The 26,329-nt window shown below is 37.5% G+C and overlaps 1 protein-coding gene across 8 annotated transcripts in view; it reads left to right on the top strand.

Annotated features, from left to right (window-relative positions):
* CCDC148 (coiled-coil domain containing 148) overlaps positions 1-26,329 on the top strand; it is a 354,676-nt gene that overhangs the window by 140,509 nt on the left and 187,838 nt on the right. For 6 of the 8 annotated variants that reach the window (XR_013172775.1, XM_077153902.1, XM_077153900.1 and 3 more), the window contains one exon: positions 13,149-13,355. The exons of 1 other annotated variant lie outside the window; for it this stretch is intronic. Coding sequence is in view for 6 of the 7 variants with exons in the window: in XM_077153902.1 (XP_077010017.1) it covers positions 13,149-13,355 (207 nt within the window). In the remaining variant the exon portion in view is untranslated. Of the gene's footprint in view, positions 1-13,148; positions 13,356-26,329 lie in introns of those variants that run through there. One more of the 8 variants, XM_077153906.1, reaches the window with a different exon arrangement.

Genomic DNA, 26,329 nt, shown 5'->3' with positions numbered 1-26,329 from the left:
GATAGAGAAAAGAGCAGAAAAAATTGAGATGTGTCTCAAGGATTTGAATGACAGCATGAAGTGCACAAATGTATGTATCATGGGTGACCCAGAAGGAGAAGAGAAGGGAAAAGGGGAAGAAAGAAGATTTGAGGAAATAATGGCTGAAAATTTACTGACTCTTATGAAAGATATAAATATATATGTCCAAGAAGCACAATTTTCCCCCAACAGAATAAATCCCAATAGACTTTCTCTGAGACACATACTAATTAGAATGTCAAATGCCAAAGATAAAGAAAGAATTATGAAAGCAGCAAGAGAAAAACAATTTGTCATATTCAAGATGCATTGTCAGGGTTCTCTAGGAAAATAGAACCAGCAAGAGCTATCCATAAATATTATGAGATTTATAAAATTATCTCCTGCAGGGCAGGCCACAGTTGCTCAGCAGGCAAGAATGCTTGCCTTCCATGCCAGAGGACCCGGGTTCGATTCCTGGTGCCTGCCCATGTTAAAAAAAAAAAATTATCTCCCGCAACTGTGGAAATGCAGGGGTCCAATTTCTGTAGGGTAGGCTACAAGCTGGTAACTCCAATGAAGGTTTTTGACAAATTCCCTAGAAGAAGTTGGCTGGCTGAAGTAGAAATGAAGATTCTCTTCTGTTTGCTGAAATCATCCCTCCTCCCTTTAAAGCTTTCAACTGATTGGATGAAATCTCTCTCATTACTGAAGGCCATCTCCTTGCTTGATGGTAGATGTTATCAGCCATAGATGCAATTAACTTTCTAATGATTTAAGACTGTGAAATCATCACAGTAATAGTTAGGCCAGTGCTAGTGTGCTGGTTTGGAAGGGTGTATATCCCCTAGAAAAGCCATGTTTTATCTAAATCCCATTCATAAAGGTTGAATAATCCCTATTCAAAACTATAGGTTTGAAACTGTAATCAGATCATTTCTCTGGGTGATGTGATTTAGTCAAGAGTGGTTGTTAAACTGGATTAGGTGATGACATGTCTCCACCCATTTGGGTGGGTCTTGATAAATTTCTGGAATCCTATAAAAGAAGAAACATTTTGGAGAAAGAAAGAGATTCAGAAAGAGCAGAGAAGAACAACATAGCCATGAGAAGCAGAGAGCCCACAGGCCAGTGAGCTTTGGAGATGTAGAAGGAAAACACCTCCCAGGGAGCTTCATGAAACAGGAAGCCAGGAGAGAAAGTAGCAGATGATGCCTTGCTCACCATATGCCCTTCCAGCCAAGAGAGAAATTTATTGTGTTCACCATATGCCTTTCCAGATGAGAGAGAAATTCTGAATATCATCGGCCTTCTTGAACCAAGGTATCTGTTCCTGGATGCCTTTGATTGGACATTTCTATAGAGTTGTTTTCATTGGACATTTTCTCAGCCTTAGAACTGTAAACTAGCAACTTATTAAATCCCCCATTTTAAAAGCCATTCTGATTCTGATATATTGCATTCTGGCATCGAGCAAACTAGAACAACTGGTTGACCAAACAACTGGGCACCATTACCTGGCCAAGTTGACGCATGAGCCTGGCCATCACACAACGGATCCTCAATAAGATTACACTCTGAAATCTCATCGGAAACAATGGGGGTGAGAAGGCAGTGGTGTGATAAATTTGAGATACTGAAAGAGAAAAATTACCAGTTCCAAATTCTTTATCTGGCAAAACTGTCCTTCAAAAATGAGGGAGAGTTTAAAATATTTACAGATAAACAGAAACTGAGACAGTTTGTCCACAAAAGTTCTGCCCTATAAGAAGTACCAAAGGGAGTTCTGTAGGTTGAAAGGAAAACACAAAAGAGTCTTGGACTATTTTGAAGAAATGATGATTGTCAGTAAGGGTTACTAAAATGGTAAATACAAAACCTAATAGTACAGCCTCTTCAATATACAACTCTACTCTTTAATTCCTGTAAGAGTCAGAGTACAATTGAACAACAAAAAGTCATATGTTCTTATCATGGACTTGCAAAATATAGTGTAATAAAGTGGGACAAAAGCAACATAAAGGGAGGAAACAGAGGGATAAGGGACCAGAGAACATGTTTGCTATTGAAGGTAAGTTGATGCCTTTTATAGTGAATTGGTTCTAGATGTAGGTTTATAATATAAACCCCAGGGTGAACACAAAGAAATTATTAAAAAAAAAATTAATACGACTTCTGGGAAGATGGTGGAATAGGATAGGACGGGTTCACCTCTGCTCCAAGGAAGAGCTAGGGAAGGAATGAGAAGGCAACTGGGATAGTGATTCCAGAGTGTAAGTGACCTGGAAGGGTCTCTTACATCACATAGGGAAGCCCGGGTTGCAAAAGTTGAAAAGGGAGACTGGGACTAATAAGCCAAGCTACATTCCTTAAATGGGGTATCCTCATGCATGCTGCCCTGCCTTATGACTCCCCCCATACCCTACACATCTGAACTCTGTCATCTGCCCCCCACCATTCCAAGTCCCCCTGCCCCAACTATATCTCCCTGCCCTGCAACCCCACCCACAAGCATGCACATGCATACCCTGGCCCAACCCCCCTCACATGTGAGCACACAGTATTGCCCCCACCCCTCCCTAGATCTGCGCACCTGTGCCCAGCCCTTCCCCTCCCTGCCCCCTGCTGGTGGCCATTGGTGCAGCCTGGCTGTTGGCACTCACCTTCATACCTAGACCACCCCCATCCCCAGATCCTATATTCATGCAACACTACCCCACCCAGGTCTGCACACTGCATATCATATAAGCCTCTCTCAGATCAGCATATGTGCACATCCCCACTATGTCCCCTAGCTCTGGGCAAGCTACTTCCAAAGTAACTCTATCAAGGTATTTGCATGCTTGAAGGCAACAGAAGATCACTAAGCATATCAAGATGCAGACAGATGGAGCCCAGCCTTATGACCAAATTAAAACACTGAAGGAGACACAGACTTTGGAATAGCTAATCAAAGATGTTCATATAAGTCTACTAAATAAAATCGGTGGGATGGCTAATAACATAAAGGAGATCAAGAAGACAACAGAAGAGCATAAAGAGAAATTTGAAGGAATAAATAGAAAAACAGTGGATACCGCAGAGATTAAAGATGCTGTAGACCAAATAAAAAATGTACTAGAGACAAACAGCAGCAGATTTGAGAAGGCAGAAGAAAGAATAAGTGAACCAAAGGACAGGGCAACTGATTTTGAAAACACAAAAGAGAAAAGGGCAAAAAAAAGATGGAAAATTTTGAATTAGATCTCAGGGAAATACTGGATGAAACAAAGTTCACAAATATAGGTGTCCTAGAAGGAAGAGAGAAGAGTAAAGGGCTATGAAGATTAGGTGAGGATATAATGGGGGAAAACTTCCCAACCCTTATAAAGGACATAAATATGCAAATGAAATAAGTCCAACAAACTCCAAATAGAATAAATCCAAATAGGCCTTCCCCAAGACACATAATACTCAGTCTGTCAATTGTTGAAGAGAAGCAGAAAATCCTGAAAGTGGCAAGAGGAAAACAATCTAGCACATACAAGGGAAACCACGTAAGATGGAGTTCAAACTATTCAACCGGCACCATGGAGGTGAGAAGGCAGTGGTATGATATATTTAAGATCCTGAAAGAGAAAGACGTCCAGCCAAGAATTCTGTACCCAGCCAAATTGTCCTTCAAAACTGAGGGAGAGATTAAAATTTTCACAGACAAACAATGCTGAAAGAATGAGACCAGCCCTACAAGAAATACTAATGGAGCTCTGCTGGCTGAAGAAACAAAACAAAACAGGACAGGAATGTCTGGAGGAGGACACAGAATTGAAGAGTACCAGGAAGGATAACTTAAAATATAAAAAAGAGAAAGAGGGAAAAGAATATATAGATCTGAAAAATAAAATCCAAAGATAAGATGGTGGATTCAGGAAATGCATTTACAGTAATAACTTTGAATGTTAACAGACTAAACCTACTGATTAAAGATATAGTTTGGCAGAATGGATCAAGAAATATAATCCAGCTCTATGCTGCTTACAAGAGACTCATCTTAGACACAAGGATACAAATAGATTGAAAGTGAAAGAATGGAAAAAGATGCTCCATGCAAGGTGAAATGAAAACAAAGCAGGAGTAGCTATACTAATATCAGACAAAAATAGACCTTAAATGTAAAGACATCATAAGAGACAAAGAAGAACACTATATATTTAAAAAAGAGAGACAATTCACCAAGAAAAAATAACAATCATAAATGTTTATGCTCTCAATGAGGGAGCTCCAAAGTACATGAGACAGACATGGGCAAAACTAAAGGGAGTGACAGACGTTTCAACAATAATAATAGCAGGAGACTTCAATATACCACTCCCCTATATAGATAGAACAACTAGACAGAATATCAGCAAGAAAATAGAGAACTTCAACAATTTGATAAAGAACTAGACCTAACAGACAGATATAGGTCATTACACCCCCAAAACACCAGGATATACATTCTTCTCTAGTGCTCATGGAATATTCTCCAGGATAGATCATATGCTGTGGCCCAAAACAGGTCTTTATAAATTTAAAAACCTTTGAAATAATTCAAAGGACTTTCTCTGACCACGATGGAATGAAGCTGATCAATAATGACCAAAGAACGAGAACATTCACAAATATATGGAGATTAAATAACACACTCTTAAACAACCACTGGGTCAAAGAAGAAATTGTTAGAGAAATCGATATCTATCTGAAGACAAATGAAAATGAGAATACAACATATCAGAATGTATGGGATTTGGCAAAGGCTGTGCTGAGAGGGAAATTTATTGCCTTAAAAGCCTATATTAAAAAAGAAAAAAAAGCAAAAAAATCAAGGACTTAACTGATTACCTGGAAGAACTTGAGAAAGAATAGCAAACCAACCCCAAAGCAAATAGAAGAAGAGAAATAATGTGGATTAAAACAGAGTTAAGTGAATGGGAGAACAAAAGAACAACAGAAAAAGAATCAGTAAAACCAAAAGTTGATTCTCTGAGAAAATTAATAAAATCGATGGACCACTAGCAAGACTGAAAAAGAAAAAAAGAGAGAGGATGCAAATAAACAAGATCAGAAATGAAAGGGGGGTCATTACCAAAGACCCTGAAGAAATTTTTAAAAATCATAAGAGGATACTATGAACAACCATATGCCAATAAACTAGACAATTTAGTTGAAATGGCCAAATTCCTGGAAACCCATGAACAAGCTACATGGACTCAAGAAGAAATAGAAGATCTCAACAAACCAATCACAAGTAAAGAGATTCAGTCAGTCATCAAAAATCTTCCTACAAAGAAAAGTCCAGGACCAGATGACTTCACAGGGGAACTTTATCAAATATTCCACAAAGAACTAATACCAATCCTGCTCAAAATTTTCTAAAAAAAATGAGGGAAATGAACACTACCTAGTTCATTTTATGAAGCTTACATCGCTTTAATACCAAAGCTGGGTAAAGATGCTAAAAGAAAGGAAAACTATAGACCAATTTTCCTAATGGACAGAGATGCCAAAATTCTCAACAAAATACTAGCAAATCAAATCCAACAATACATTAAAAAAATTATACACCATGGCCAAATAGGGTTTATGCCAGGAATACAAGGATGGTTCATCACAAGAAAATCAATTAATGTAATATAGCACATTAACAAATCGAAAGGGAAAAATCACATGATCATCGCAATTGATGCTGAGAAAGCATTTAACAAAATTCAACATACTTTTTTGATAAAAACACTTCAAAAGTAGGAATCAAAGGTAATTTCTTCGATATGTTAAAGGGCATATATGAAAAAACCCATAGCCAGCATCATACTCAATGGAGAGAGACTGAGAGCTTCCCCCTAAGATCAGAAATAAGACAAGGATACCCTCTGTCACCACTATTATTCAGCATTGTGCTAGAAGTTCTAGCTAGAACAATCATGCAGGAAAAAGAAATAAAAGGTATCCAAATTGGAAAGGAAGAATTAAACTTTCATTATTTGCAGATGACATGATATTGTACCTGGGAAATCCTCAAGAAAGTTACTTGAACTAATAAACAAATTCAACAAGGTGCCGGGATATAAAATTAATGTGCAAAAATCAGTAATGTCTCTATATACAAATAATGACCTAGCTGAGGAGTCAGTTAAGGAAAAAAATTCCATTCAAAATAACAACTAAAAGAATCAAGTATCTAGTAATAAACTTAACTAGGGATACAAAGGACTTGTACACAGAAAACTACATAACATCACTAAAATAAATCACAGGAGATCTAAATAGGTGGGAAGACATTCCCATTCCCTGCTCATAGATAGGGAGGTTAAATACAGTTAATATGTCAATTCTATCCCAACTGATCTACAGATTCAATGCAGTACCAAATCATAATTCCAACAACCTACTTTGAAGACTTGGAAAACTAGTTACCAAATTCATCTGGAAGGGAAAGGAAGGGAAAGAGACGCAGAATAACTCAAAGCATCCTAAAAAAGAAGAGCAAAATGGGAGAATTAACACTTTCTCATTTTAAAACTGATTATAAAGCTACAGTGGTCAAAACAGCATGGTACTGGCACAAAGTAGAACTATTGACCTTGATTTAATAGAATTGAATCAAGAGTGCAGAAATAGACCACCAAACCTATGGTCAACTGATCTTTGATAAGGCCCCCAAATCCACTGAACTGGGACAAAATAATCTTTTCAATAAATGGACATGGGAGAACTGGATATCAATAGCCAAAAGAATGAAAGAGGACCCTTACTTTACACCCTAAACAAAAATTAACTCAAAGTGAATCAAACACCTAAATGTAAAGCTCCTAGAAGAAAATGTAGGGAAAATCTTTAAGACTTAGTAATAGGAGGTAGCTTCCTGAACTTTACACCCAAAGCACAAGCAACAAAAGAAAAAAATAGATAAATGGGAACTCCTCAAAATCAAATGCTTTTGTGCTTCAAAAGACTTTGTCAAAAAGGTGAAGAGGCAGCCAACTCAATGGGAGAAAATACTTGGAAATCACACATTGGACAAAGGTTTGATATACTGAATACGTAAAGAAATCATACAACTCAACAACAAAAGAACAACCAATGCATTTATGAAATGGGCTAAATATGTGAATAGGAATTTTTCTGAAGAGCAAATACAGATGGATATATAGCAAATGAAGAGATGCTCATTTTCATTAGCTATAAGGGAAATGCAGATCAAGACTACAAGGAAATACCAACTCCCATCTATAAGGATGGCTGCTGTTAAACAAACAGGAAACTACAAAAGTTGGAGAGGTTGTGGAAAAATTAGGACACTTATGCATGGTTGCTGGGAATATATAATGGTATAGCCACTACGGAAAACAGTTTGGTGATTCCTTAGGAAACTAAATATGGAGTTGCTGTATGACCCAACAATACCACCACTCGGTATATACACAGAAGAGCTGAAAGCAGTGACACAAACAGACATTTGCACACCAATGCTCATAGCAGCATTATTTACAATTACCAAAAGATGGAAACAATCCAAGTGCCCATTAACAATTATGTGGTATGTACATACGATGGAATATTATGCAGCACTAAGACGAGAATGATGTCCTGAAACATATAACAATGTGGATGAACCTTGAGGACATAATGCTGAGTGAAATAAGCCAGCCAAAAAAAAGATAGATACTGTATGATTCCACATTTATGACCATGGTAAAGGCAAAATCAGAGGCTTATAATACAGAATATAGGGGACCTTGAGATACACAGAAGCTTGAGGTAAGTGAATGGTTAGCTAATGAGGTTGTACTCAAATAGAAGGGAATAGATCAAAGTGAAGATAGTTCACTAGTGGGTCTACAAGAAATATTACCATATTGAAGGTGAACATGATTGAAAGGTGTTCCATAGACCCATGTGTCCCACTAATTAACACTACAAATATAAATAAGTTCTTGCATGAACTCCTTTAAAGGTATAACTCTTGTGCAAAGAGTGTATAAGTTTGGAGTGTAGGGGAAAACTGCTATTGAATGCTATGAGATATGTTTAACAGGGAAACATCAATGGTACCACAGCAAGACTGGGGGCAAATAATGAGAGTAGAGATAAGAGTTGAGGGGAGGTTTAGATTTTCTCACTGGTGGGGGTGTGTTTGTTGGTTTTCTTTCTCTTGGGAACCAGGAAATTATCTGAAATTGAGTGTTGATGGACTGTTGACTTTGGGCATTATATATAATACCTAAAGAATGAAGGTAGCTGAAGGATGCAGTGGTTGAGAAGTAGATTGGTCAGTTATGGTGTATACTTATGATTGAGTATTATGTTGTGAGGCATACAACATTGTGAATGAACATGTGGGACATTTGGTGAGGCAAAATAAGCCAGAAACAAAAGAGTAATTATTGTACAGAATCATTTAGAAATATCTATAGGAAAACAGGCACCTAGATTGTAAGCTCTTAAAACAATCATATTTAGCCTGGAGTGGTAATTATTATTTATGGATTTTGAGATGGTGTTTTATATATGTATAACCTGGTATTTAGAGTTAAGAATGAAGCCAATCAGGTCATGATTAAGGTAATTCATAATAAATGAGGTACTCATAATTCATAATAATAAGGTAAGGAAGACTTTGTATATATTTTAGAACCACATCTACTCTTTGAGACCAGAGGAAGAAAGGTTGACTTTGTCCAGAACCCAATGTGCCATTCTGTGGCACATGATCTAACTCAATCTGTCTGGATAGATCATTTAAACAATCCAAACACAGGAAGCCCAGAGTTAGAATGGAAGCCTTTAATCCTGTATATCCTAATGTAATGCCTGGATATATCCTAGAGTATACTAAGCAGAGATAATAAAAAAATATTGGCAAAGTCCCTTGAGGAATGGAAGAAAAAATATGGAACTATTAAACTTTATAACTGGGGAAACCCCTGACACTGTATTAAACATTAGGGACACCCAAATCAATAGGCCACACCCTTGATCTTGAGGCTTACTCTTGTGAAGCCTATGTATATAGTGGAGAAGCTTAGCCAACCTACAGGTACTCCTAAGAGTTACTTCTGGAGGACCTCTTTTGTTGCTCAGATATGGCCTCTCTCTCTAAGCCCAACTCTGCAAGTGAAATCATTTTCCTCCCCCCTACATGGGACATGACATCCAGGGATGAAAGTCTCCCTGCTGGCATGGGAGACAACTCCCAGGGATGAGTCTGGCCCCAGCACTATGGGATTAACAATACCATCCTGACCAAAAAAGGGGAAAAGAAGTGTAAGAAATAAGGTATCTGTGGTTGAGAGAGTTCAAAAGGAGTCGAGAGGCTACTCTGGAGGTCACTCTTATGCAAGCTTCAGTTGGACATTGCTACCTACTATAACTTGCCAAACCCCAACATAAACCATTCCTGCCAATCCTAAAGAATACCTACGGTGTTATATAAGATTCTTCAAAGGTTCCGTGCACTAGGGTAATTTTCCAGAAACTTACAACCTCCAGATGGGTCCCTAGACCAGGTAAGTCCTGAAACCTAGAGGGGCCAGCCTCTCCAGAATATCAACTGGTTCCATTTCCCTATCCCACACTATTGACAGCCCCTTACAACCTGAAAAATTTAGAATGGGCATAGCCCAAATACCCCTAAAGAGTGGGAGAAAGATCTAAGGTGACATCAAGTTATACAGGGAAGTTAGGGTTTGTATGATTGCTGAATCATTACACTGATATTTCTTTTCGTCCCCATTATCTTAGAGCAGCTAGAAGTAAAACCTAAAATTGTGGAATTGCAATCCATGCCAAACTCTGAAATCTGTTCTACAACTAATGCTGCAGTGTGCTTTGAAATTTATTGCTTTTTTGTATATATGCTATTTTTCACAAAAGAGAAAAAAAATATTTCTTTTAGCCTCCAGTGTTTTGGATCAGCTAGAAGGAAAAATCTGAAATAATGGAATGGTAACCCATAACAAACTCTGAAATCTGTTGTGTTACTACTTATTGAAGTATACATTGAAAATCATTGCTTTTTCCTTCTTTTCTTTGTATATGTTATATTTAACATTAAAAATTTAAAAAAAATTAACACAGAAATTAGAAAGGGATCAGTCAGATACATCACAAAAGATCAACTGTACAGAAAAGGAGGTTGCAATAAAGAAAAAGAGAAATGAACGAACAAAATGATATGAAATGTGCTGGTTTGTAAGGATTATGTATCCTGGAAAAGCCATGTTTCAATCATGATCCATCCTGTGAGGGCAGCTTTTCTTTTAATCCCTAGTCAGTATGGTAGGTTGGAAATTTGATGAGGTTATCTCCGTGGAGATGTGACACTCCCAATTTTTTGATTAGAGGGAGATGTGACCCCACACATTCCAGGTGGGTCTTGATTAGTTTATTGGAATCCTTTAAAAGAAGAAACATTTTGGAGAAAGCTTCAGAGCCATCAGAACCACCAACACCCAGGCAGCCAGGGACCTTTGACGATGAAGAAGGAAAACGCCCCAGGGGGAGCTTCATGAAACAAGAAGCCTGGAGAGAAAGCTAGTAGATGTTGCCATGTGCCTTTCCAGTTGCAAGAGAAACCCTGAATGTCATCAGCATTCTGGAACCAAAGTATCTTTCCCTGGATGCCATAGACTTGACATATCTATAGCTTTGCTTTGCCATAGACTTGAGATTTCTATAGCTTTGCTTTAACTTGGACATTCTCACAGCTTTATAACTGTAAACTTGCAACTTATTAAATTCCCCTTTTTAAAAGCCATTCCATTTCTGGTACCTTGCATTCTTGCAGCTTGCAAACCAGAACAACATATAAAAACCAAAGGACAAAATGGCTAAAGTAAGTGCCATCTTTACAGCAATAACACTGTTAATGGATTAAACTCCCTAATTAAAAGACAGATTGGGAAAATGGATAAAAGAAAAGTGTGATCCAACTATATACTATCTACAAGTGACTCACTTTAGACTCAAAGACACAAACAGGTTGAAGGTGAAAGGTTGGAAAAGTATATTCCACACAAAGAGTAACCAAGAAAGAACTGGGTTAGCTACACTAATATCAAACTAAATAGACTTAAAATGCAAAACTCTTATAAGTGATAAAGAAGGACACTATATTTTAATAAAAGGGTCAATCCATCAAGGAGATAAAACTATCGTAAATATGTATGTACCTAACCATGGTGTTCTAAAATACATGAGGCAAACACTGGCAAAAATGAAGGGAGAAATAGATATCTCTCCAATAATAGACTTTAATATAGAACTCTCATCAATAGGTATAATATCCAGACAGAAGACCAATAAAGAAACAGAAAACTTGAATAATATGGTAAATGAACTAGATCTAACAGATATACACAGTACGTTACACCTAGAATAGCAGGACATATGTTCTTCTCAGGTGATCATGGGTCATTCTCCAGGAAGACCAAAGGCTGGGCCACAAAAAAAGTCTAAATAAATTTAAAATGTTTGAAATTATACAAAGTATTACTCTGACCATATTGAAATGTAAATAAAAAAAACAGATGGGGAACTGAAAAATCCACAAATATATGGAAGTTAAATAACGTACTCTTAAACAATCAGGGATTAAAGAAGAAATTAATGGGTAAAATAGTAAATGTCTTGAATGAAAATGGGAACACAGCATATCAAAACTTATGGGATGCAGCAAAGGCTGTGCTGGAAGGAAAATATATAGCCCTAAATGCCTACATTAAAAAAGAAGGAGTTAAAATCAAAGACCTAACTGCGCACTATAAAAAGAACAACACGCTAATCCCAAAGCAAGCAGAAGGAAAGAGATTAGAGCAGGAAGAAATCAAATTGAGAAAAAAAAAAACAGAATAAACAAAACCAAAAGTTGGTTCTTTAAAGGATCAGTAAAATTGACAAAACTTTAGCTAGATTGACCACAAAAGAGAGAGAGAGAGAGAGAAGATGCAAATAAATTAAATCAGAAATGAGAGGGGGACATTACTACTGAACCCACAGAAATTAAAAGAATCATAAGAAGATACTATGAACAAAGTGTATATTGACTAATTAGACAACCTAGATGAAATGGACACATTCTTAGAAAAACACTACTACCTATGCTGACTTTAGAAGAAAGATCTCAATAGGCCAATTACAAGGAAAGAGGTTGACTCAGTCATCAAAAATCTCCCAGCAAAGAGGCTTCAAAGGTAACTTCTACCAATCAGTCTAAGAAGAATTAATACCAACACTGCTCAAACTTTTCCAAAACATTGAAGCAGGGGGAATGCAACCTACCTCATTCTATGAAGCTAGCTCACCCTACTACCAAAGCATGGTAAAGATACTACAAGAAAAGAAAATTGCAGAACAATGTCTTTTATGAATATAGATGCAAAAATCCTCAACAAAATACTGGTAAATTGAATCCAACAAGACACTAAAAGAATTAAATCTCACGATCAAGTGGGTTTTATCCCAGGTATGCAAAGGTGGTTCAACAGAAGAAAACCAATCAATGTAATACCCCCACATTAACAACATGAAAGGAAAAAAACACATGATCAGTTTGATTTATGCAGAAAATGGTATTTGACAAAATCTAGCATCATTTCTTGATAAAAACACTTAGAAAAATAGGAATATTGCCACAATTTTCTGTTTATTAGCATATTGTCAAATTAAACCCTTGAAGTAATTGTTAAAATACCAAAACTGATTAAAGACGGAGTATTTAACATTGCATATAGGTCAAAACATTGCTTTCTGCTCATAGAATTGTTGATATAGAGAAGTAAAAGTTGTTTTAGAGGTCACATGGTCTGACTTCATCTTACAAGAGGAAATCGAGGACTTATACAGATTAATTGACTTGTCTTCAGTCACCAGCTGGGCACATACTCAGAACTCGAGAGAAGCTTTCTGGTTCCTAGTTCCTGCATTTACTATTAAGAAGTTGCTTGCCCCAATTTTTCAAAATCATTTGTTATAATTTTGTATTCTTTTTTTTAATTATGATATAAAGTATAGACTCATTTTCATAGTGAAAATGATAAATAATAATAATACACATTTACTTACAATAATAGCAATGTAACACAATGTGAACACAATGACAACATAATAAGTATTTACTGTTATCTTTGCAGGTTGATCATGAGCAATATTGTGACCAATATAACTTTGTTAGGGAGCAGCGAAGGATCTTGATATCAAATTGGAATAAGAATAGGAAAGAGTTTATTCAGAAGGCTGTGATGACCCTTGCTGAGGCCTGTGCAACTCATGAAATGGAGAGCACATTGGCAAAAGATAGGAAAAAGCAACAGGAATTATGCGCTGACTTGAAAGCCAAGGTAAGATGCTTCACAGGTGTTTCAGTATTTGAGTTTTGAATCCACTTTTGTTCAAAGCTAATCTTAAGTTTCTCTAGTAAGTCTATCTTGGATAAAAATAATAGTTTAACCATGTGAATTGTAGTTCTTTTAGGTCAAAAATAGTCAACAATTAACAATTTTATATGGTTCAACCTGAAGCTATTAAATAGCATGCTAATGCTGAAGTTTTAATACAAACATCCATTACCAGCCATTAATACTCCATATCAAAGTAAGGTGTTGGACTAAAATGCAAATCACAGTAATAAAGTATAGGTCTAATGCTGGTTCAAAGACACTTTGACCTCACAAGTCACATCAAAGATATAAAAAATTTCAAGTTATGAAAGGAAGAGAGGATTTGTGGGGAAAGGTATTAGGGAAAGCTTACTTGGCTGTATGTGAGTAGATGGGGTTTTTCTTCTCTGACCCAGCAAGGTGCCTCCAGGATGGCTTGAGACCTTAGTGTGTAGCCAGTGCATTTGGAGGATAGAAGATTGGTGGATGCTCATAGGCAAATACAGAGGTGCTGGCCTCAGTGGCAGAACTGAAACCAAGAGTACTGTGTTGGGAAGTAACTGTCTCAGGTTTGTGAATCCTGGAGACCTGACATGGATGTGGCCTCCATAGGAGTATTGGCATAAGGCCACCAAAAACAAATTGTATTGTGATATAGAAGGCACACAGTGAAGTGTCCTAGTCTTGATTTATCAATAAATAATATTGCTGGAAGCTGATGGTACAATCAGAAATTGTATTCTCTTGATAGGAAAAAAAAGCCTGGCAGATGTTACACTGTACCAATTGACAGCATATAGAAACAAATGTCTCTGTTTTAAAATATTAGCAGAAAAATGCCTATTCTGCATTTTTTCAACAAAGATGTTTATAACATTGCATAAGCATGGAACCTAAAAAGAATAGAAGCTTCATCAAAGCTGATCTACCCTGTCCTACAGAACTAATCCATGTTTCCTCTCTCTGCAGGCTGATAAGAAACACAAAGATACCAGATAATATGATTTTTCTCCATATTTTAGACTGTTTATATTAATTTTGCACACATTCTCATTAGTCAATCTATGCTGTAAGTGATATTTTCTTCATATTGTATTATAGTGGTATAAAGTGCAGAGAATGAAAGTGCACTGTTCAATAAAGTTTTGCATATATCCCCCATGTAAATATCACCAAAATCAAGATAAATAACATTCCACCACCTCAGAAGACTCCCTTATGCTGCTTCTCAGTAAATACCATCCTAATATCCTGACCACAAATTAGATTTGCCTATTCATGAACTTCATAAAAATGAAACTATGCAGTAGATATTCTTTGGTACTCCCTTTTAATCACATCTGTGAGTTTCCTTCCTGCTGCATGTTACAGATATTTGTTGTTCTTTATTGCCAGGTAGTATTATACTAAAATTTATTAATCTGTTCTCCTATTGATGGGAATTTAAGTTTCCAGATTTTTGTTATGAATAATAGTGACATGACTATTCCTGAACGTATCTTTTGGTGGACATATGCATTCATGTCTGTTGGAAAGATACCTAGGAGTGGAATTGCTGGATCATAAGGTATGTATATGTTCAGCTTTAGTAAAGACTACCAAATAGATTTTCAAAGTGATTGTACAAATTTAGAATCAGTTTCAGTTGTTCTACATCTTCACCAACATTGGTATTATCAGTCTTCATTTTAGCTATCTGGTGGGTCTGAAGTGGTAGCTGAACATGGTTTTAATTTGCATTTCTCTGATACAAATGGTGCTAAGCATCTTTTTATGTGCTTAACTACCATTTGGATATTGTGAAATGTCCATTCAAATCTTTTGCCCATTTTTTTCTATTTGGTTGTTTGCTTTTTTCTTATTCATTGGTAGGTTCTTTATGTACTCTGGATACCAAGTCCTATTTTCTTTTCTAATTTTCTCATAGTCTGGGCTTGTCTCTTCACTCTCTTGATGATGTCTTTTGATGGCCAAAACTTCTTAATTTTAATGAAGTGCTATTTGCAAATTTTTAATGTTGTAATTTTAACCTTTGCTCCCCCCATTATTCGTTATTTCTTATCCATATTTTTTACTCATCTGTCCATACCATAGAAAAAAGGAGCATCAGACACAAGGTTTTCACAATCACACAGTCACATTGCGAGAGCTATATCATTATACAACATCTTCAAGAAACATGGCTACTGGAACACAGCTCTACAGTTTCAGGTACTTCACTCTAGCCACTCTAACACACCATAAACTAAAAAGGATATATCTATATAATACATAAGAATGTATTCTCCAAGTTCACTCATTAATGTTAGTTAAGATCAGTGAGACCATACATTATTTGTCCTTTTGTTTCTGGCTAATTTCACTCAGCATAATGTCCTCAAGGTCCATCCACATTGTTACATGCTTCATGACTTTATTCTGTCTTTCAGCTTCATAATATTCCATTGTATGTATATGCTGCAGCATGTTTAGCCACACATCTGTTGATGAACATTTGGGCTGTTTCCATCTCTTGACAATTGTACATAATGCTGCTATAAACACTGGTGTGCAAATGTCCATCTGTGTCCTTACTATCATGTCCTCTGAATAGACACCTAGCAATGGTATTACTGGATCATATGGCAATTCTTCCTGAGGAACCACCAAACTGCCTTCCACAGTGGTTGTACCATCTTACATTCCCATTAACAGTGGAAAAGTGTGCCTTCTCCACATCCTCTTCAGCACTTGTCATTTTCTGTTTTATTGATAACGGCCATTCTGGTGGGTGTGCGATGATATCTCATTGTGGTTTTGATTTGCATTTTCCTAATATCCAGGGAAATTGAGCATCTTTTCATGTGCCTTTTGGCCATTTGTATTTCCTCTTCTGAGAAGTGTCTGTTCACATCTTTTGCCCATTTTGTAATTGGGTTGTTTGTCTTTTTGCTGGGTACTAGACCTTTACCTGATATATCATTTCCAAATATTGTCTCCCATTGTGAAGGCTGCCTTTTTACTTTATTGGCAAAGTTCTTTGATGCACAAAAGTGTTTAATTTTGAGGAGTTCCCATTTATTTATTTATTTCTTCAGTGCTTGTGCTTTGGGTGTAAGATCTAGGAAACCATCTCCTATTATAATATTTATAAGATGTTTCCCTATATTTTCTCCTAAAAGTTTTATGGTCTTAGCTTTAATGTTTAGGTCTTTGATCCATTTTGAGTTAATTTTTGTATAGCGTGTGAGGTATGGATCCTCTTTCATTCTTTTACATGTGGATATCCAGTTTTCTAGGCACCATTTATTGAAGAGACTGTTCTGTCCCAGGTGAGTTGGCTTGACTGCCTTATCAAAGATCAATTGTCCACAGATAAGAGTGTCTATATCTGAACACTCTATTCAATTCCATTGGTCCGTGTATCTATCTTTATGCCAGTACCATGCTGTTTTGACCACTGTAGCTTTGTAATGCCCCTTAAAGTCAGGTAGTGTAGACCTCTGACTTCATTTTTCTTTCTCAGGATATTTTTAGCTATTTAGGGCACCCTGCCCTTCCAGATAAATTTGGTTATTGGTTTTTCTATTTCTGAAAAGTAAGTTTTTGGGATTTTAATTGGTATTGCTTTGAAACTATAAATTGATTTAGGTAGAATTGACATCTTAATTATATTTAGTCTTCCAATCCATGAAAATGGTATGCCCTTCCATTTATTTAGGTCTTCTGTGATTTCTTATAATAATTTCTTGTAGTTTTCTTTGTATAGGTCTTTTGTCTCTTTAGTTAAATTTATTCCTAAATATTTTATTCTTTTTGTTGTAATTGTAAATGTAATTTTTTTCTTGATTTCCCCCTCAGATTCCTCATTACTAGTGTATAGAAACACTACAGATTTTTGAGTATTGATCTTGTAACCTGCCACTTTACTGTACTCATTTATTAGCTCTAGTAGTTTTGCTGTGGATTTTTCAGGGTTTTCAACATATAGTATCATATCATCTGCAAACAGTGAAAGTTTTACTTCTTCCTTTCCAATTTTGATGTCTTGTATTTCCTTTTCTTGTCTGATTGCTCTGGCTAGAACTTCCAACACAATGTTGAATAACAGTGGTGATAGTGGACATCCTTGTCTTGTTCCTGATCTTAGGGGAAAGTTTTCAGTTTTTCCCCATTGTATATGATGTTAGCTGTGGGTTTTTCATATATTCTCTTTATCATGTTGAGTACATTCCCTTCTATTCCTATCCTTTGAACTGTTTTCAACAAGAAAGGATGTTAAATTTTGTCAAATGCCTTTTCTGGATCAATCAAGACAATCATGTGGCTTTTCTGCTTGGATTTGTTGATATGCTGTATTACATTAATTGATTTTCTTATGTCGAACCATCCTTGCACACCTGGGATGAATTCTACTTGGTCATGGTGTATAATTCTTTTAATGTGGTGCTGGATTTGATTTGTAGGAACTTTGTTGAGGATTTTTGCATCTATATTCATTAGAGAGATTGGTCTGTAATTTTCTTTTCTTGTAGTATCTTTGTGTGACTTTAGTATGAGGGTGATGTTGGCTTCACAGAATGAGTTAGGTAGCCTTCCCTCCTCTTCAATTTTTTTGAAGAGTTTGAGCAGGATTGGTACTAATTCATTCTTGAATGTTTGGTAGAATTCACCTGTGAAGCCATCTGGTCCTGGACTTTTCTTTTTTGGGAGCTTCTAAATGACTAGTTCAATTTCTTTACTTGTGATTGGGTTTGTTAAGGTTGTCTGTTTCTTCTCAAGTCAATGTTGGTTGTTCGTGTCTTTCTAGGAAGTTGTCCATTTCATTTATATTCTCTAGTTTATTAGCATAAAGTTGTTCATAGCGTCCTCTCATTACTTCCTTTATTTCTATTGGGTCAGTGGTTATGTTTCCTCTTCCATTTCTGATTTTAATTATTTGCATCCTCTCTCATCTTGTTTTTGTCAACCTCACTAAGTGTCCATCAATCCTATTGATTTTCTCACAAAATCAGCTTCTGGTTTTGTTGATTTTCTAGATTGTTTTCATGTTCTCAATTTCATTTATTTCTGCTCTAATCTTCATTATTTCTTTCCTTTTGCTTGCTTTGGGGTTAGTTTGCTGTTCTTTCTCTTGTTCTTCCAAGTGGACAGTTAATTCCTCGATTTTTGCTATTTTTTCTTTTTTGATATAGACATTTAGGGCAATAAATTTCCCTCTTAGCTCTGCCTTTGCTGCATCTCATAAATTTTGATATGTTGTGTTTTCATTTTCATTTGCTTTGAGTTATTTATTGACTTCTCTTGTAATTTCTTCCTTGACCCACTGGTTGTTTAAGAGTGTGTTGTTGAGCCTTCATATATTTGTGAATTTTCTGGCCCTCTGCCTGTTATTGATTTTCAACTTCATTTATGATCTGAGAAAGTCTTTTGTATGATTTCACTCCCTTTAAATTTATTGAGACTTGCTTTGTAACCCATCATATGGTCTATCCTTCAGAATGATCCATGAGCACTTGAGAAAAAGTTGTATCCTACTGTTGTGGGTGTAATGTTCTATAAGTATCTGTTAAGTCTAGTTCATTTATGGTATTATTCAAATTCTCTGTTTCTTTAATTGATCCTCTGTCTAGATGTTCTATCCATTGATGAGAGTGGGAAATTGAAAGTCTCCAACTATTATGGTAGATATGCCTATTTCTCTTTCCAGTGTTTGCCTCATGTGTTTTGGAGCACTCTGGCTTGGGGCATAAAAACTTATGATTGTTATGTCTTCTTCTTGAATTATGCCTTTTATTAATACATAGTTTCCTTCTTTGCCTCTTATAATGTTTTACATTTGAAATCTAGTTTGTTGGATATTAGTAAAACTACTCCTGCTCTTTTTTGATTGTTGTTTGCATGAAATATCTTTTCCCAACCTTTCACTTTCAACCTATGCTTGTCCTTGGGTCTAAAATACGTCTCGTGTAGACATGTAGATAGGTCCTGTTTTTTAATCCATTCTGCCAGTCGGTGTCTTTTGATTGGTGAGTTTAATCCATTAACATTTAGTGTTATTACTGTAAGGGCAGTACTTTCATCTACCATTTGCCTTTTGGATTTCATATGTCATATCTATTTTTTTTCTCTTTTTACCTCTACTGATTGTCTTCACTTCTACACTGTTCTCCACACCTCTCCCTGCTGTCTTTTCCTGTCTGCATGTAGTGCACCCCTTAGTACTTTCTTGTAGAGCTGGTCCCTTGGTCACAAATTCTTTCAGTGATTTTTTGTGTATGAAAATATTTTAATCTCCCCCTAATTTTTGAAAGACAGTTTTGCCTGGTATAGAATTCTTGGTTGGCAGTTTTTCTCTTTTAGTATCTTAAGTATATCATACCACTGTCTTCTTGCTCCATTGTTTCTGCTGAGAAATCTACACATAGTCTTATTGGGCTTCCCTTGTAAGTGATGGATTGCTTTTCTCTTGCTGCTTTCAAAATTCTCTCTTTCTCTTTGACATCTGGCATTCTGATTAGTAGGTGCCTTGGAATACATCTATTTAGATCTATTCTGTTTGGTGTATGTTGTACTTCTTGGATCTGGAATTTTATGTCTTTCATAAGAGATTTCATAATGTCTTTCATAGTCTTTTTCCTCCTTTTCCCTTCTCTTCTCCCTCTGGGACACCCCCAGTATGTATATTCATGCGCTTTATGTTGTCATTCAATTCCCTGTGTCCCTGCTCATATTTTCCTGTTCTTTTTCCTGTATTTTCTTTTGTTTGTTGGATTTCAGATGTCCCATCCTCCAGTTCACTAATCGTTTCTGCTGCCTCTTCAAATCTAACATTGTAGGTTTCCATTGTTTTTCTTTTTTTGTCTCTTCTATTGTGCCTTTCATTCCCATAAATTCCGTGATTTGTTTTTTCAGACCTTCAATTTCTCCTTTTTGTTCACCAATTGCCTTCTTTATATACTCCCTCAACTCATTGATTTGATTTTTGATGAGTTTTTCCACATCTGTTCGAACATCCTCAATTAGTTGTTTCAAGTCCTATATCTCATTTGAATTGTTGGTCTGTTCCTTTGAACCATAGCTTCAATTTTCCTAATGTGACTTGTTACTTTTTGCTGGCATCTAGGCATTTGATTTCCTTAATTAGTTTTATTCTGGAGATTGTTTTTCACTCTTTTATGTACAATTTTTTGCTGTAGGGCTTTATTCTCTATCTGTTCTTTGACATTCAGTTCAGCTTATTCTAGACCTGTAGCATAGGTTTTGTTTAACTGATCAGAATTTTTCAGTTCTTGCTTTCTTGTTTCTTGCCCTGCCTATATGGGGCCTTTTTTTTTTTTTAATAGGTGTTATAGACCTCAGTCTGATTTTCCCAGACTGGACTGGCCTCTTCTCAGGAGGAAAGAGTTGCCTGCATCAGTTTTCCCTGAGGGTGAGACCAAGCAGGTTGACACAATTTCCTATGAAGCCTCTAGGCTCTCTGTTTTTCCTGTCCTCTCCAGTATATAGTGCTTGTCTGCCTGTGGTTTCCCACCAATATAAAATGGTGTGGTGCCTTTAACTTCAGCAGATCTCCCTGCTGGGGGCATGGTTTAGATGGAGGAGAGGTTGTAGTCTGGCTTTAATTGCTTCAGTTTTCAAGTCCCTGGAGTCTGAATTCCTTGAGGGAGGAACTCCACCTGAGCTGAGCCCCACCCTCTACTGGGGAAGACACAGCCTCCAGTGAAATAATTCCTTTCACCTGACCAGCCTCTTTGTGTCTCAGACAAGCTTAATTCCACCCATGCCTGGGGCATTTGGAGCCTGAGAAGCCTTGCAATTCTATCTAATGAGCAGTTAAATAGTAGAAGAAAAAAATCCTTTCAGAGCAGGATTCCTCAAGTTTCTTAATCAAGATCTTAAGTTGGTAACTTACTCTATGTATCTCCAGGTTCTATATGCTCCCCGCCTTTTTTAAGTGTCCTTTTTTTTTCTTTTTCAAGTATTTTTTGCTGTTCAATCCAAAAAAAGTCTTTTTTTTTTTTTTCCCCCATCAGTCCTGCCCCCTCTGTGCCGGAGCAAAAACTCCTAGTACCTTTAGCTCTCATTCGAAGTTTATCTGAGCTGGGGACCTATTTTCAGTAGTCAGAATTTGTTAATTAATTCCATAAATGGAACTTAGTTGAGCTAAGCCCCTGCTGCTAGTAAAGTCTCTTTCGTTTTCCCACCAGAAACCAGGCTTCTGTGCCCATGGGGGAGTGGCACTGGCCTTGGTGACTTGGGGGACTTATGTTCTGTGTGGAATTGCAGCTGCTTCAACTTGTCCAGACTGGTATATGCCATGTGACACTGATGTGGCCCCAGCTGTTCCTGACTATTTACTAGCTGCTCTGGAGGATGAACTAAATTCCACACCTCACTAAGCCGCCATCTTGGGACCAATGCTTTTTATATATGTTACAAAGAGTAAAATTGCCCTTTTTAGTGTACAATACTCCATTTTGACAATTGCATGTCATGTAACTACCACCACAATCAAGATATGCAACAGTTCCCTAACCCCTCAAAAATCCTTCCTGCCCTTTTGTAGTTAACCACTCACCTCACTTCCAGTTACTGTTCTGTTCTCTGTCTCTATAGCATTGCCTATTTTAGAATGTCTTATCAATGCAACCATGTAATGTGTAGCCTCTTGAGTCTGCCTTTTTTCACTTACCATAATGTGTTTGAGATGCATCCATATTGTTGCAAATATCAGCAGTTTGTTCCTTTTGTTTGCTAAGTAGTATTCCTTTGTAAGACTAAGTAACCAGTTTACAGTTTTTGGCAGTTAGTGGACTTTATTTGTAGTGGGTGTAGGCTTTAAGCTTTTCTGCAAGCCTGAAAATTGGTGAGGGTCTCTTGTCATGCCTTTGTCCCTTCCCCTGTGGCAGACTGCTGCTATTACAAAATACTTGCTAGCCTAGTAGGGGGAGAGATATTCTGTTTTTTCGGTTCAGCCTCAGTCTAAGGCAGGGCCTATTAGCCTGGGTCTCAGTGCTAGGGCTTTCTCAGTGATCATTCCTCAATCCACATGGCAGACAAATTCTGTCTCATGTCTCTGGTGATTCCTGTGTAGGAAGAGAGAGTTTCTTGCCCCTCTTCCAGGAGCAGAGAGTTCTTTAATTCCCTGGACCCAGCTGCAGTGGGTTTATACTTGTGCTCTGGTGGGTTTGCTCGTCTCCCCCCTGAGTTTAAAGGCTTTTGTTCTGTAGGGCTTCCACTCCTCTCCCCTGGACCGGTATCATCAAAGAAGCTTCCTCTGTTCCCCCATTCTCACCTCAGTCTTTCCTGTGGGCACTCTGTGAGGTATGTGGAGAAAAGCCTGAGAGTGGTGTAAATTCCCCTAGTGTCTGCAGCTTCCACAGGTTCTATACTTTCACACTAACCCATAGTAACAATTTGTCAAAATTTAACAAGCTTGTCATTAAAAAAAAAAAAGTCTTAGCTGCAAACTTCTTACTTGCTTCTAGGGTGGCCCTGCTTCCCCAGGCGCTCTGTCTCATGTCAGCAGTGCTCACGTTCCTTTGATTCTTGGAGGCATCTCTCTCTCCTTAAATTTCAGCCTTGTTTGTTGCTCTGACCTCTACTCTCTGATGGATTTAAGAAAAGGTCTGATGCTGTAGATTATTTGACTTTTATGAATTGTTAGGGTGGGAATGACATTCTTTCCAGCTTTCCGCACTCTAAATGGAAGATAGAAGTTCCTAATGACATATGATTTATCAATCCTTTACATATCCTATTTAAGAAACTTTTGGTTAATGGTCTTGGGTCATTTTCAAGACATCTTGCCCAAGAGGACTCCTGCCAGATGTGAGGAAATCTCAAAAGTAGTAGTCAAGAACAAAAATAAATGGCCACCCAAAGGGTGGAACAGGAGTGGCAAAGGAAAATGTGCATGGCCCACCTCAGGGGAATTTTCATAGGAATATCCCAGTCAGGATTCAAGGCAACAAAACTGCCAGGTGGGCAAGAGCCAGCATTAAACTCTTGTCAGGTTTATTTAGGATAGTGTCAGTCACCAGTCAAATAAGAACTTTGCCATTCTCTTTTCACCTATCCTGCCCTTTTGAAATTCAGTATTCTCTCAGCCCCACACAGCTTCACTTACAAGAATCCCACACAATAGTAGACAATATTTATTATACTTTGGGCCCTATTGTGCTATAAAGTAGACCAACAGAATATAAAAAGTATTACTTCATTGTATCATAAATTTGACCTTTCTGAAATTAATATGCTAGCTATAATAAACATTAATTAAACATTTAACCATAATTTTATTCTCAGCCTTGGAATTTCAAAGGGCTTTTGGGGGATAGTTCAGATGATTCGTGTATTTTAAGAAAAGTGTTAAAAGAATTTTTAAATAGCACACTTTTGCTCTCCATTTTGTTTTGTCTTTCTGTCAGCAATGGTGGCTATAGCAAGTAGAGACATTCAGGCAGGGCCAGAAGAGAGAGAGAGAGAGAAAAGGGAGGAGCAGAGCAATCATTCTCTTGCTCCCGCTAAAACTGTTCTTTGATCCACTGACTGTTCCCAGACTTCTGGCCCTTCCCCATTGTCCAGCCTAGACTACTCAGTGAGCCACACCCTTAACTTCCTAGCACTTTGTCTTTCCACAGCAGGACTGGGGAACCTCATTCCTAGATCTGTCTAACAATTGACTTTCTCTGCTTCTGGACTAGTTGGCTGAGGGCTGTTGGGAAGATTCAACCTCAGCCGGACTCTTAATGCCACATGAGAACTTATAATCCTGTCCTTAGTTATCCCACTCTCCCAGGTCCTCTTATGATTGTTTCAAAGAATCACCTCTCCTCTCAAGTCCCTTACCTCACACCATATACCCAAAACATCACATTCTCAGAGGATAACCCACTTCCTACTTTATCAAGAAAAGTAAGCCACTGAGGAGTGAAAATGGCCTCTAATTCTTACTTCCCCCACCATACACCTTTTTGTCTTCTGCCTGTTCCCAGCCTTCTTCCAGATGCAGGATGGGGTGCCTTCTACATGTACAAATCCAATCGTTCCCCCTGTGTTTGGGACTCTGACCCATCTAACTTCTTTAGAAATTTGGTTCCATCAACTATTCCCTTTCCCTCTTTTTATCTCTCTTACTCTGTGGGGTTCCCCTTGGCCCATAAACATGGCAAAATATTTTCTATCCAAATGAATCCTTCTCTTGATTCTAAGCCATCCTCTACCACTGGGAAGTCTCTGACCATTCCTATGAAGCCAAACCTTTGAAAAATATGTCTACATCATTGTCTGGGAGTTCTGACCTCTCCAATCCACCAAAATCCTTTCTCCAAGGTCAATGATGACCTCTTTATTCCCTAAGCCAGCCAGTGTTTTTCCATGCTGATCCTATTGGACCTCTCTGATCCATTTTTTACTGCTGACCACTCACTTTTGACATTTTTCACTCCTTCAGTTTCTAACAAATGTTCACTTACCCCATCTTAAAGTGGTTTTTCTTAGTTTACTTATGAATTTCTCATTGATCTTCCCACCTCTGAAATCTTGTATCCTCCAAGTTTCCATCCTTGCTCTCTCCTCTTCTCTCTCTACTTCAGTGATCCCCAACCACCCTCATGGTTTTACATGCCATTTTATGCTAATTAGTCTCAAATCTCACTGCCCCACACCCCCACCCCTCAACAGCTCCCTTCTGAACACTATTGTGGTTGTTTAGAACTGTGTGTACCCTAGAACAACATGTTCTTAAACTTAATCCATTCCTGTGGGTGTGAACCCAGTGTAAGTAGGAACTTTTGATGAGGTTACTTCAGTTAAGGTGGCCCAACCCAATCAGGATGGTTCTTAATCCTATTAAGTGGAGTATTTATAAGAGTAATGAAATTCAGACAGATAGAGACAAAGGCATGGAAAGCAAGAAGCTGAAACTCAATGGAACCTGGAAGAGAAGGGAGAGGCCACCATGTGTATTGGCATGTGACAGATCCCAGAACCAAGGATTGCCAGCAGCCAACCCCAGAATGCCAGTCTTTGGGGAGAAGGCGTTGTCTTAATTATGCCTTGATTTGGACTTTCTTTTAGCTTCAAAAACCATGAGCTATTTAAATCAACCCATTGCATGGTATTTGTCTGGCAGTCAAGGAAACGAAAGCACTCATATATCCAATTTAGAAGTCCACAGAAAACTCAAAATCAGTGCATAAAATGGTAATCTTTATTTTCCTTTGGTAAACTTGTACTTCTTTCTTGAAATGTATCTTAGCTTCCTTTTCTTCCTTATCCTCATAGTCATCTGTCAACTTTGGAAAATTTTATCCCTTAACTTTCTACCTCTTTCATCACTGAAATACTACAGCAGCCCTCTGATGGCTTATGCTTCCCATACTGCCTATCTGAAATCCTTCCTCTTAATTTTAGACAGAACACTCTATCTAAAATGCAATTCATGTTTTGCCATCCCATGATGAGAAGTCTTCAGTGGCACCCTGTTTCTTACAAGAATGACCAAACTTCTTAGCATGACTCTCCTGGCCTTCAATGACTTAGAGCCTGGCTCCCTCTCCAGCCTCCCTTCTTGACACACTTCACCCCATAATTTATACTGTAGAAATACCAAACTTCTTATAATTCTCTTTTCTTCCCCCCCCGCCCCCTGCTACTGATTTCAGTGTTTCCTGCCTCCGTACTCTGGCTTCTGCTATTGCTGGCCTTATTTGGAATGAACCTCCTACCTTCCTTTGTCTGACTAAGTCTTACTCATCTTTAAGATTCAGCTCAAAAGTCTGCTACAGAAAGAATTCCTTGTTTCCCTGGCTAAATTCAATATACTCTTGGTTCTCTCTAGCTCCTTATACATAACTGTGGCTTGCCAGCAATCATGGTACACTGGAAAATGTGCGTTACCCAACATGACTTTATGCAGGAACCCAATCTTATTTATCTTGGTATGATCC

This window comes from Tamandua tetradactyla, chromosome 3 (assembly GCF_023851605.1).
Source record: "Tamandua tetradactyla isolate mTamTet1 chromosome 3, mTamTet1.pri, whole genome shotgun sequence".
Lineage (NCBI taxonomy): Eukaryota > Metazoa > Chordata > Mammalia > Pilosa > Myrmecophagidae > Tamandua > Tamandua tetradactyla.
The sequence above is the reverse complement of the archived record's forward strand: the minus strand, read 5'-3'. Positions and strand labels throughout refer to the sequence as shown.